At 42.2% G+C, this 13,984-nt stretch overlaps 2 protein-coding genes across 3 annotated transcripts in view; one reads left to right on the top strand and one right to left on the bottom strand.

The window, feature by feature from the left end:
* LOC105725186 (coiled-coil domain-containing protein 170-like) overlaps positions 1-13,984 on the top strand; it is a 119,427-nt gene that overhangs the window by 20,443 nt on the left and 85,000 nt on the right. The window lies entirely within an intron of this gene.
* MTHFD1 (methylenetetrahydrofolate dehydrogenase, cyclohydrolase and formyltetrahydrofolate synthetase 1) overlaps positions 1-13,984 on the bottom strand; it is a 73,016-nt gene that overhangs the window by 15,259 nt on the left and 43,773 nt on the right. For both annotated transcript variants that reach the window (XM_064374928.1, XM_021669068.2), the window contains exons 16-21: positions 10,976-11,078; positions 5,828-5,904; positions 4,688-4,828; positions 3,199-3,267; positions 2,794-2,905; positions 2,559-2,698 (exon numbers count right to left, since the gene is read on the bottom strand). In XM_064374928.1, the coding sequence (XP_064230998.1) occupies positions 2,559-2,698; positions 2,794-2,905; positions 3,199-3,267; positions 4,688-4,828; positions 5,828-5,904; positions 10,976-11,078 (642 nt within the window). The remainder of the gene's footprint in view (positions 1-2,558; positions 2,699-2,793; positions 2,906-3,198; positions 3,268-4,687; positions 4,829-5,827; positions 5,905-10,975; positions 11,079-13,984) is intronic.

Here is a 13,984-nt window from a genome sequence, read left to right as displayed (position 1 = left end):
GAGGCATTTCCTATTTAAATGTTCTAGCTTAAAAATGGTCCTTGTCATCTGTTAAAGGCAAAAGTCTGCAACGCTTGCAGGTTGTACAGTAGTATAAGATTATTTCCTGCCCTAAAGGCTTAGGCATGTGACCAATCACAGCACAGAACAAAAACGACTGCTTTGAGCAGCATGGGAGAACTTTGTGGTCTGAATTAAGAAGGTGAGAAGGACCAGATTGATGGCAGGAGAGGTGGAAAGGGGTGTACCCTAGTCAAGCACAGTGACTCACTGAGTGAAGGCCATAGCAGTGGGGGTGGAAGTCAAGGGGAATGTGGGGAAAGAGGCAGCTGTCGGGCCTGCAGAAGCCACCCTAGGATATCTGTCGATGGAGTCCGTGATGAGCCCTGCAATGGTTTCATGTCCTGGTCCACAGTGCCAACCCGGCATTGGTGGAGCTGAACTGTGGTGCAGGAACAGTATAAACAAGAGAGGAAATACAGAAGGATTTTCTTTCTCTATTTTAAAGTATATCTAAAGGATGGAGGTGCCTGATCCCCACCCGACCCCCGCCTTGATCTATGCAGTGGCTCAGCCCTGTTGCATTCACAGAAATGAGCAAGTAGGTGGAGGTGTCCATCTCATGGGCCCCACCATAGGCAGTGGATGGTGATTAAGAAGCTCCGTCCTCTCCCATTGCACAGTGAGACTACGGTGCTCCTGAAGGGGCCATGTGGAGGCAGAGCAAGAAGCAAGGACCTTATAGGTGGCTTCCCATTGGCAAGCTAAAGGGAGCGGGAGGCCTGCTCTCTTGACAGGGCCATGTGCAAATGCTCCTCTCCATGTGTGACATTATGTGACATCATCCTCACTGTGAGGCGAGAAGGAAGCAAGGAAAGGAGGTGCAGCAGTGTGAGGGTGAGTGACGGGTGCAAGAGAGAGGAATGTCAGTTGTGATTGGGAAGAAAAGGGGAGTCTATACTGCACTACTAGCAGAAAGGGGTGTGCTGGGTTGGGAGTGTCTTTGGCATGTCAGGGATAACTAAGACTGCACAGGGGTGCTGGGGCTGTTATGGCAGCGTTCCCAGTGTGCTCTGGGGACTAATCTTTCAAAGGGGTCCATGAGGTCGAAACTATTTCCATAAGATGCCATAACATCTTATGGCCCTTTTACTCTCATTATCATTCTCTCATTGAGGATATAATGGACTTTTCCAAAGGTTATAAGACATGTGATGTCACAACAGATCAAATGCTGTCTTCAATTAAGCCAGACACAGAGATCTGAAAAATGTATAATGCCTAAATTTTGTTGGGAAAACATAGTTCATTTTCATGTTTACAAAGTTCTTTATGTTAACATGTAACTCAGTTTTAATTCCTAATATGGTAAATACCAATAGCTATAACCTACATAAACAAAAAAGCTCTTTTAGGCCCTCAGTAACTGTCAAGAGTGCAAAGAGGTTCTGAGGCTGAAACAGAACCACTACATCAGGACAAACCCTGACCACTACATTAAGAAATTTGATTTTTATCCTGTAGGTGAGGGAGGCCTTATTTCCTAAGTTACAGTACAAGATCCTGGAGGACAGGAATTCAATAGTTTTTCAAATGATTTCAGAAAACTAGCACCATGTCTTTTCATGTAGGCCCTAAAGAAAAGGTGTTAAAATACCAGGATAAAAGTAGTAGGAATTGGCTGGGGGCAGTGGCTCATGCCCAGCACTTTGGGAGGCTGAGGCGGGAGGATCACCTGAGGTCAGGAGTTCAAGACCAGCCTGACCAACATGGAGAAACCACGTCTCTACTAAAAATACAAAATTAGCCGTGCATGCCTGTAATCCCAGTTACTTGGGGAGGCTGAGGCAGGAGAATGGCTTGAACCCAGGAGGCGGAGGTTGCGGTGAGCTAAGATCACACCACTGCACTCCAGCCTGGGCAACAAGAGGGAGACTCCGTCTCAAAAAAATAAAGAAAAAAAAATAGTAGGAATTTCTACTCAGAGAAATTCTAAACAGTAGGGTTCAGAGAAACACAAAATTCAGGCTGGAAGCGAGGATGAGCTAGGCTTTACCTGTTTCTCTGTTACCCAGGGTGGCCCTGGGCAGATGCACCGTTCTCCTCTCCTCCCTCCCTCCCCAGGCTGTTGGAGGCCCTGCCCAGCATGAACTACTCAAGAAGGGACTGACCTCTGTCTCAGCTAAATGGTTTGGTTGGCTGGTTGCCAGCATCACTACACAGAGGGATGAAGATTTAAAAAGAACAGTCTGAACATAAAACAGTTTTTTTGTGGGGCTAGCCAAGCACACGTCCTTGGAGGGGTTTAGATATTGTCAGATGTTCTCCTCTGAAAGGTAGGCCAGACAGCCAATTTTGGCCCTCTTAAAATGCTGAGCGCTGACAGTGCCTGTAACTGATCAGGTGGCCAACACAAGGGCTGTCTGCCCATCCCTTGCTTTTGCACCCTATCAATCACGAGGATAAGCAGCTCAATCAAGAAACAGGCAGAAGTCATCCAACTTCCTTTTGGCTGGTAGCACACTGCCGATAATCAGATGCTTCAACTCGCCACTCACCGTGGGGCCGCCCCCGTGCATCTTGAGAGCCCTGACAGTGGCGACAAGCACCACCACGTGAGGGCGGAGGCCAGAATACCGGCATTTGATGTTAAAAAACTTTTCCATTCCAATGTCTGCTCCAAATCCCGCTTCTGTCACTGTAAGGAGGAAAGCAACAGTAAATATGACATCCCATTTCCCTGATGTTAAAAGAAACATACAGTCTATTCGTTGGTGTTGCAAAAACACTAACCTACAAACCCTTCTGGGCCAACAAGCTTGAGTGCCATCCGATCTGCAATGATAGAGGAATTGCCGTGTGCGATGTTGGCAAATGGGCCAGCATGGACAAACACTGGAGTGCCCTGTGGAAACCAGGACACCGTGAGCTGAGCTGCCAATCCTGCTTCAAAGTGGGATCACACACTCAGGGTATGGAATTGATTTAGAATCAGAAGGAAAAATACTTCCCAGAGGGAAAATATAAAGTCATCTTTTTTATTTCAGTAACATCCCAGTCACAAGTGTGAGGAAGAATGGGAAGAAAAGAGATGAGCAAGTGGGGAAGGTCTCGACTACCCAGGTTAAGTGTGCTTTATAACCACTCTGCTCTGACTGTCTAAAACCAATTCAGGAAGGCAGGAGTCACTCTGCTCACCTCCAATGTCTGCATGAGATTGGGCTTGATTGCATCCTTCATAAGCACTGTCAATGCACCACTCACCCCCTACAAAACAAAATGTGTGCAGCATCAACTCCCACCAGCAAAAAAAAACCAACCTTCTGAAACCAACATTTGACATTATAGGCTTTCTCACGTTAGTCATCTTGGACCAATTTGTACTTTCACCTAAACTGGACCATTCGTGGTTTTTTTCTGGATACACTATGAAGTTGCCAATTATTTTAAGCAGAGAGAACAGAAAGAATAAAAATGACATTCACCTGTTAATTTCTGGAAAAACATGTAACTCTGGAAACAAGCATCTCAATCAAGCTCTGCTGCTGACTGATGTGAGAAATCCATTTTAGACAAGTTTAGAGCATGTAAATGCTCGTTCCTAGAGTACTCAGCTATTTGTAACTCTGGTATCTGGACAGAAATGGCTTTAAATACCAAACTCAATATATGTTTCCCAAAGCTGAAACTGAAGTATTACCCAAGAGTTCAATACCAACTCTTTTTTTTTTTTTTTGGAGACAGAATTTTGCTCTTGTTGCCCAGGCTGGAGTGCAATGGCACAATCTCGGCTCATCACAACCTCCGGCGTCTGGGTTTAAGCAATAAAATAAAACCCTCCTGCCTCAGCCTCCCGAGTAGCTGGGATTACAGGCATGTACCACCACACCTGGCTAATTTTGTATTTTTAGTAAAGACAGGGTTTCTCCATGTTGGTCAGCCTTGTCTTGAACTCCTGAGCTCAGGTGATCCACCCTCCTCGGCCTCCCAAAGTGTTGGGATTACAGGAATGAGCCACTGTGCCCGGCCGTTCAATACCAACTCTTAAACATCAGTTCACTCCATTAAGCCATCAAAGTAAAGCTGAACAAACTAGCAACAAAGATAAAGCAATAGTGCTCTTGATGTTATCTGCAAATTGAAGTCATACACCTACTCTTGGAGATGCCCACAGGATGAAGATGTTACTCAAATCACCTGGAACTTGTGATCTATTGCTAGAGCATACCACCTATTATTCACTCTGATGTACTTTTTAGGCATTTCATAATTATCTTGTAATTAGCAAAATAGGATTAAATTGATGAGTTAGTTGCAACATGTTTTTGTTTTTTTTGATACGGAGTCTCATCTGTCTCCCAGGCTGGAGTGCAGTGGTGTAATGTTGGCTCACTGCAACATCAGCCTCCCAAGGAGCTGGGACTACAGGTGCTCGCCACCACACCCAGCTAATTTTTGTATTTTTAGTAGAGACAGGGTTTCACCATATTGGCCAGGCTGGTCTCGAACTCCTGACTACAAGTGATCCAACCGCCAGCCTCCCAAAATGCTAGGATTATAGGCATAAGCCACTGCGCCCAGCTGCAACATCTTAAGTAGAACATTAAATTTTGTCATTAATAACTGCTGAAAGACCCTAGGTCAACAAACAGACATGTCATCAAGCCTGGCATGCCTGGGTACCCACCAGATCTTCAGCACTGATGGGCTCTCCTTTCTTACTGGATGCCACCACCATTTTGCCCAGTCTTTCTCTCATGTCTTCTAGAGAAGTGGTGAGAGCCAGGACAGCCATAATTTCACTGGCCACAGAGATATCAAACTGGGCCTGTAGGCCAGGAAAAGAAACAATAGCAAAAACTTTGTGTTAAACCAGAAGTATGTTCAAGTCCTTGATGGTAGCAAAAGAAAAGAAAAAAAGTTTGAACTGCAAAAGTTATCCTTTTTTACATCTCAGGCTTAAACAAAAAGCTTAAAAGGATAGAATAATATAATACTACCCAAAATACTTAATGAAAATAACCTTCTAAGAGCAAAGAAATTTTAATTAATTATTCCAAGACCCTGAGTTGTCTTTTTTGAGACAGAATCTCATTCTGTCACCCAGGCTGGAGTACAGGGGCACAATCTTGGCTCACTGCAACCTCTACCTCCTGGGTCCAGGCAATTCTCGTGCCTCAGCCTCCCAAGCAGCTGGGATTACAGGCACATGCCACCACGCCCAGCTAATTTTTGTATTTTTTCAGTAGAGACAGGGTTTCACCACGTTGGCCAGACTGGTCTTGAACTCCTGACCTCAAGTGAGCCACCAACCTTGGCCTCCCCAAGTGCTGGGATTACAGCGGGAGCCACCATGCCCAGCCTTGAGTTGTAAATTTTTTTAAATAAATGTTCTAGTAGGACCAAAAAGCTATTGTTTTACCCCTGTGAAGGCTGCTTATAATCATGCGCTAATTGTTTCCTTCATATACGAGGGAACAACATGGTACCTCTCAGTACCTCATGGTACTGTATATCAAGGAGATATACAGTGAAATGGCTACAAAAAAGAAGCAATTTTAATCAATTTCTATGTAAGGATATTCATTTGGGGCTCTCCACCTCCAGGAAAAAATCCTGGGGGAAAAATACACAGGTGACACATGGGATTTATTGCAAAAGCTGTCAGGAGTGCTCAATGCCACACACCTACTCACTTCCATTTTAAAAGGGAGAAGGCAGAACAACACCTGGCAGTATCAATCGTATGAGAGAGGATGGAGGAGGAGAGAAGCAGCAAGATCTAGTGCTGCTGAACTAATTTCCTTGGAAAGGGACAAGTTGTTACCGTCCGTGTGTGACCTTTCTCCGTTGGAGCCTGGCCAATTGTGATCTTCCTCAGGAATCTATCATTGGTATCCAACACTACAGCAGACAGGCAAGATATAGAACGATTTTGAGTAAAAGGACCACAAAGTTAAAGGAAACAGCAGAGTTTTAAAGCAATAAGTCTAATTTAACGATTGTCTATCAATATTTGACTTCAAATTTGATAGCAAAGCTAGAACATGTGTTAAAGTTAAGAAATCGTGTTCATATACCATAAATACACAGGACTTATTTTTAAAGCGAAGGAATGTGGGGTGGCTTGGTTTTATTCCATCTAGAGAACAAACAGTTAACTAGAAATCTGGAATCTATTTTAAAGCATATTCCATATTATAAGAAAAACAGAGCAGTCTACATTTTTTTTCAAAAGACTGAGGTTTGTGTTGTTCTGTGGGATGATGACTCATTGACTTTCCACCACCCTAAGAAACACACGAGCCATAAAATCAGGGCAAGTGCAAATATCTTCTGAAACATGCTGGGTGCCAGGCCTGGTCTGGAAATTTTGGAAATGTAGCACACTTAGCAGAGATAATTTCTATTCTGATGACAGAATATCTATTCAATCGTATAACCAGGGAAAATGTGGCAAAGCTCAAGCAACTAACCAACTAATGACCTCCCAGGACTAACTACTGTTAACATTTTAGTGTACCCTCCATTCTGTTTTTTCGTATGTGTGGTGTAATAGGAAATAGATTTGACCTTTGTCATGAGTTCCTGACACAAGGCTCACAGAGCTCTTGGAATTCCAAGTGTGATAGGAATGTCTTGTTATTTATAACAAACTCCTTTTGATCACACCTGAGTTTAAACTAATAAGTGACTTATGGTAGGTCTCCAAGACAGCCTCAGGAAAGGGCTGGTCACCAAAAAGACCAAGTGATTAGAGGACTGGAACTTTCAGTCTCATCCACCACCCTCTGGGTGAGGTGTTAGGGGATGGAGACTAAGTTGTATAAAACTCCTGAACAGCATGAATTGATGAGCCTCTGGGCTGGTGAACACATCCGGGTGCTGGGAGAGTGAGGCACCCTACGCTTCTCTTCCATCTGGTTGTTCTGAGTTGTATCCTTTATAATAAACCATAAACACGACTGAAATGCTTCCGCAAGTTCTGTGAGCCATTCTAGCAAATGAACCTGAGCAGGGGGTTGTGGGCAGCCTCCAGTTTATAACCAGCTGGTCAGAAGCACAGGTGACAACCTGGACTTGGATACGTGTCTGAAGTGGGGGCAGTCTTGTGGGACCGAGCCCTTTACCTGTGGGATCTGCACCAGACAGTGTCACAACTGAATTAACTCAGAGGATACTTAGTCAGTATCCACTGGAGAACTGAATTGTTGTGGGAGAGAAAAACTACCCATCTGGTGTCAGAGTGAAGTACTCAGAGTACTGTGAGTATAGAGAGGAAACAGGAGTTGCCATTTCAGTATCAAATGCCAAACAATATCAAAGAAAAACAAAAAATGAAATTGATCCATATTCTTATTAATATCATCATTGCTGGTGGCTGAATATGTTTTGGAAGAGTTTTTCATCTTAGATACTGGTGAAGAAGTATGAGAATATGAGAAGCTCGCAGAGTACAAATTTGCCTATATATTTTGTGGGGTTTTTTTCTTTCAAGATGTTTTCTATTTCAAAATTAAAATAATTTCAAAGTAAAGAAAAAAACTCATAAAATAAACAACAAAAAAAACCCAGTTCATATGCTAAATAAGTCAAGGAGAAGCATTTTTTTTTTTTTTTTTTTTTTTTTGAGGAGGAAGAAAAAAGAGAAAGAGAGAGAGAATAGGGAGGAGGAAAAAGGAAGAGAAAGAGAGAGGGAGAATGGGGAGGAGGAAGAAGGAAAAGAAAGAGGGAGAGAGAATGGGAGTATTGCTTTCTTGCCCAGGCTGGAATGCAATTTAGTAATGGGTATTGAAAACCTCTTTTATACTGATAATTATACTTAATGATGTAGTCAGGAAGGAATAAGGGAAGATAACAAACAAACAGCCAACCAATATTTAATTTAAACCTATGAAATGCTATGCGATTACTGAGGAGTGATTTACTTCCAATTAGGTAGTCACTTTTGGAATAGGTGTGAGGTGGTAATGTATGTTTTGTGTATTTGAAGTGGAGAGTTCTGTAAATGTTTATTAAGTTTACTTGTTCCGGGTCTGAGTTCAAGTCCTGAATGTCCTTGTTAATTTTCTGTCTCGTTGATCTATAGAATCATTAGCTCTTCTTGTTGCATTGATCCTTTTGCCATTATGTAATGTCATTCCTCGCCTCTTTTGATCTTTGTTGCTTTAAAGTCTACTTTATCAGAGGCGAGAATTGCATCTCCTGCTTTTTGTTTATTAGTTTATTTTTACTCTCTGTTTGATTGGTAAATCTTCCTCCTTCTCTCTGAGTCTTTGTGTATTGTTGCATGTAAGATGGGCCCGGATGCAGCATACCGATGGGTTTTGGCTTTTTTATCCAATTAAAATATATATAAGTTTAATACCGGCGTTTGATGCTAGCTGGCTGTTTTGCCCATTAGTTGATGTAAATTTTTTATTGTGTTAAAGTTCTTTACTTTTTGATATATTTTTGGAAAGGCTGATATTGGTTGTTCTTTATATGTATAGTGCTTCTTTCAGAAGCTCTTGTAAAGCAGGCCTGGTGGTGGTAAACTCTCTAAGTACTTGTTTGTTCGCGAAAGATTTAATTTGTCCTTCGCTCATAAAGCTTAGTTTGGCTGGATAGGAAATTCTGGGTTGAAAGTTCTTTTCTTTAAGGATGTTAAATATTGGTCCCCACTCTTTTCTGGCTTGTAGGGTTTCTGCTGAGAGATCTGCTGTAAGTCTGATAGGTTTCCCTTTATGGGTAACCTGACCTTTCTCCCTGGCTGCCCTTAGTATTTTCTCCTTCATTTCAACCCTAATAAATCTGGCGATTATGTGCCTTGGGGTTGGTCTTCTTGAAGAATATCTTTGTGGTGTTCTCTGTATTACCTGGAGTTGAATATTACCCTGCCTTGCCAGATTGGGAAAATTTTCCTGAATGATATCCTGAAGAGTATTTTCCAACTTGGATTCATTCTCTTCATCACATTCAGGTACACCTATCAAACGTAAATTAGGTCTTTTCACATAGTCCCATATTTCCTGGAGACTTTGCTCATTCCTTTTCATCCTTTTTTCTCCATTCTTGTCTTCTCGTTTCATTTCACTGAGCTGGTCCTCGACTTCTGATATCCTTTCTTCTGCTTGATCAATTCGACTGTTCAAACTTGTGCATGCTTCGCGAAGTTCTCGTGTTGTGTTTTTCAGCTCCATCAATTCACTTATATTCCTCTCTAACTTGTCCATTCTCGTTAACATTTCGTCAAACCTTTTTTCAAGGTTCTTAGTTTCTTTGCATTGGGTTAGAATAAGTTCTTTTAATTCACAGAAGTTTCTTATCACCCACGTTTTGAAACCTGCTTCTGTTATTGGAACACACGTGTAATCTATTAAGCCTTGTTCCGTTACTGATGAGGAATTGCAATCCCCTGTAGAGGGAGAGGCATTCTGATTTTGAGTATTCTCTACCTTTTTACGCTGGTTTCTTCCCTTCATTATATATTTATCCGTCTGTTGTCTTTGTAATTACCGACTTTCTAACTAGGTCTCTGACGTCCAACTTGTTGATTCCCTGCGCCGAAATCTGAGCAATCCACTGAGCCGGCCAAAACAGCGGTGTTAAGATTGATGGTGCTTTTCTGCCCGGGAATCTCCGGACTCTGCACCAAGAACTGGTGTGCTAAGGCACCAGCAAAACCGCCACGCCGGCCACAAGAGTCGCCCTGGCGACCCGTGGGGCTCCTCCACTGGGAATCTCCTGGTCCGTGAGCAACAAATATTCGTCTGAAAGTGTGGCGTCCTCTCGTTCTTTGCGCTTTCACTGGGAGGTACGTGCCCGAGCTGCTAGTCATCAGCCATCTTGGATCTCTCTCTCAGGAGAAGCATTTTTAAGGCACTTGATAACATGCCAAATTATTTTCCACAAAGACTATCACAATACCAAAAGCAGTGTCTTATATAGCAATCAGACACACACACATACCCCACTTTTGCTGTAATGTGTTGTTAGAGCCAACCCTTATTTTTTAAAAGAAAAAGTATCAGGTTTCATATAACTAATATTTCTGTAAAACATTAGCCAGTCAATAGTGTGACTGCCTCTACTTTCTTAGAAAGCATGAATGAGACACGAAGCAAAGGAAAAGTAAATTAGATGCTAAATTTTCAAAATGGACCTTTTAGCTTATTCCTTATAAAATATTACACCTTTTGTCTAAAGCTATTGAAGCAAAGGAAGAGAAATACCAGTGTGGTTTTAGACATTAAGAGTGTCATCTTAAAAATGCCATTAGCTAGCAACAGTTATTAAGTCAATGAAAATCACAAAAACAGTCAGTAAATTGGCCTTCAGCTGCATTATGCATGAGTGGATGAAGATTCCTTCTCAGCAGTGATACAGAATAGAAGGTTGCACTGTTGATTCAAAGTAAAATCTAAGCTACACTAGTTGTGCACTGAGAAAAGTAACATATGGCAGTAAAGCCAGGCAACCTACTTACTAAATTGGTAAGTATTTAAACCTTGAAGGCTACCTAATATGTTACAAGAGAATTTAATAAAATGAGGTAAGAAATGATTAGGTAAGCTAGAGAACTACAGGAAAAATCAAGTCCCTTATGCCACACAGGAGTTCTGAGAATAAAGGTCACACATGATTCAAGAAGTGATTAAACATAATTTCTCCACTTCATGACACTAAAACTTTTTCCATAAAATGAAATTTGTAAAATGTTATTTTTGGTTTAACTACCCTCATTTCAATGAACACTGAATAGCCAGCAAAATGTTCAACTGACTGAACAAAGAGAGATTTGATGACAGCTAATGAGAAATACTGAGAGAAGTGGGAAGAAAAAGAAATAATGTCACCATCTTGGTCACGACTTAGCTGGTAAAATACCAGTATGGAAGCTTCTGAGCCTCACATTTTAACAACTCTTCTGGAGGGTGTGGGGTGTGCAATATAGCCAAAACAAACATTGCTTATATCCTGTATATCCTGGTACCTCTTTGCCAAGTTATGGTTTCTGGATCAATGTCCAGTCTTGCAAATTGGTTTATCTCATCATCTGTTAGTGTGGTAGGGTCAGTCTTCTCAATGCCTAGTCTCTGAAAGGGTAGGAAAATGAAAACATAAAATAAGACAAACAGAAGCATGATAAACGTAAAACAAAAATTTTAACCCCTATCTCTAAATAGAATCCCCTCTAGGAAATGCAAACCATCTTAAATTCAGAAGGGAAACTGTGAAAGCTGAGGGTTATTTCCTACTGTCATCCTAAAAACAGACATTACAAAAAATTACTCAAAAATATGTTGAGTTTATTCAGGAATGAGAGATGAGGATTATAACCTGGGATGCCACAAATATGCCTCGTGAGGGAAGAGAAGCTTTTATTAGCAAAGAAGGAAAGCTTTGGCAGTGCGTGGTGGCTCACACCTGTGATCCCAGCACTTTGGGAGGCCGAGGTGGGAAGATAACTGAGGTCAGGAATTCGAGACCAGCCTGGTCAACATGGTGAAACCCCGTCTCTAGTAAAAATACAAAAATTAGCTGGGCGTGATGGTGGGCACCTGTAATCCCAGCTACTCAGGAGGCTGAGGCAGGAGAATTTCTTGAACCCAGGAGGCAGAGGTTGCAGTGAACTGAGATTGCACCACTGCACTCCAGCCTGGGCAACAGAGTGAGACTCCGCCTCAAAAAAAAAAAAAAAAAAAGAGTTTTACGTAGTCTGCTTAGAAACAGAGTTCAGGTCCAGGCTGCAATGAGCCATAGTTGTGCCCCTGCACTACAGTCTGGGTGACAGAGCAAGACCCTGTCTCAAAAGCAAAACAAAACAACAACAACAAAAAAAAAAAACAGAATTCATTGCTCCCAGAAGCTGAAAGCCAGAGTTGTCAATTCATTGGTGCAGATGCCATTATTGGATAAGTGTCCTTTCAAGAGCATCTTATCTGAATTACTGCCATCCTAAAGAATGTCTAGTGATAAGTCTTGTCATGGAAACATAACTATACATGTGAAATGTGCAAGCCGTGCAAAGCAGCAGATGTGTGAAGCACGTGAAGGGATTTCTTGTGGGGTTTTATAAAGTCCTTGGAAACAATTTTGTTTTTGTTTTTGTTTTTTTTGAGACAAGGTCTCACTCTATCAGTTAGGCTGGATTCTAGTGGCCCAATCATAGCTCACTGCAACCTTGAACTTCTGGGTTGAAGGGATGCTCCTGCCTTCTTAGCCTCCAGAGTAGCTGGGTATAACTACAGATACATGCCACCACACCTGACTCATTTTTTGAATTTTTTGTAGAGATGGGGCTTTGCTTTGTTGCTAAGGCTGGTTTTGAACTCCTGGGCTCAAGTCATCCTCCTGCCTTGCCCTCCCAAATTGCTGGGATTACAGGCCTTGCAAACAGTTCTCATCACAGACACATAAGTATCAGCCTCCACTTCTTTGTGCCTCCCAGCTGTTTTATGTGGGTCTGACAAAAGTGATTTTCTCCCAGTATCTGCAACTTTCACATTACTCACACAGTATTATTAACATGTTTGTCCCTATAACTGAGCACCAGAAGTATTTCCCTAGGCCTGGACCTAAATAATCATAGAATCACAGTGACCAAGAAGTGTTGTAAAACACATATGCACTTCCTAATTTACCAAACCCAATTTTTTTTTGTTTTTGAGACGGTCTCACTGTGTCACCTAGGCTGGAATGCAGTGGCGCATCCTCAGCTCACTGCAACCTCTGCCTCCCAGGTTCAAGTGATTCTCCTGCCTCAGCCTCCCCAGTAGCTGAGGTTATAGGAGAGTGCCACCACACCGGCTAATTTTTTTTGTATTTTTAGTAGAGACGGGGTTTCACCATGTTGGTTAGGCTGGTCTTGAAATCCTGACCTCCAATGATCTGCCCACCTCAGCCTCCCAAAGTCTTGGGATTACAGGCGTGAGCCACCACACCTGGCCCAAACCCAAATTATTTAAAGAAAAGGCAATTTTGCAAAGTGCAAAGCTTTTTCAATCAGATAATTGAGACAACTGTCAATCAGACAATTATTCAAATTATTCATTTGAATAATTCAAATGAAATTTTAGGGAAGGCAGAAATAAATATCAATCAATAAAAATTAATATAAATCACTTTTCCGTGCTTTTTATGTAGTGAAAGTACTGACTTCTGTCCGTTCCCAAAGGCACCAAAAGGGTTTTTATTTTCCTACTCAGAGAATTTGGGAATTTTACACATTTATGGTATATACCCAGGTTACATCCTGAAATGAAAAAGAAAAGCTTCTACAATGTGTTAGCCTTTTCTTCTAACTCATGGTAGTTCCGAGTGAACCCAACAAGCCTCACTGTCTCCATAGTTTCTTTCCTTTGTTTTTTTTTTGAGATGGAGTCTCACTCTGTCACCCACGCTGTAGTTAAATGGCACAATGTCGGCTTACTACAACCTCCACCTCCTGGGATCAAGCAATTCTCCTGCCTCAGCCTCCACAGTAGCTAGAATTACAGGCATCCGCCACCACACCCAGCTGATTTGTTTTGTATTTTTAGAAGAGACGGGTTTCACCTTGTTGGCCAGGCTGGTCTCGAACTCCTGACCTCAGGTGATCCACCTGCCTCAGCCTCCCAAAGTGCTGGGATTACAGTTGTGAGCCACTGCACCGGCCTTTAGTTTCTTTCCTTAAATTTTTAATTTTTTTTTCTTGAGACAGGGTCTGTTGCTCAGGCTGGAATGCAGCAGGCGTGACCTCAGTTCACTGCAGACTTAACTTCCTCAGCTTAGGTGATGCTCCAACCTGAGCTTCCCAAGTAGGTGGGACTACAGGTGTGTGCCACCACACCTGGCTAATTTTTGTATTTTTTGTAGAGACAGGGTTTTACCATGTTGCCCAGGCTGGTCTCAAACTCCTGGACTGAAGCAATCTACCTGCCTCAGTCTCCAAAATGCTGGGATTACAGCCTCGTAATAAATGATGCGTGTTGCTTATTATCAACAATGGTTCTGGCTGTGT

Source organism: Aotus nancymaae, unplaced genomic scaffold (genome assembly GCF_030222135.1).
Source record: "Aotus nancymaae isolate 86718 unplaced genomic scaffold, 86718_ANA_hifiasm-v0.15.2.pri h1tg000011l, whole genome shotgun sequence".
NCBI lineage: Eukaryota > Metazoa > Chordata > Mammalia > Primates > Aotidae > Aotus > Aotus nancymaae.
This window is presented reverse-complemented; position numbering and strand designations above follow the sequence as displayed.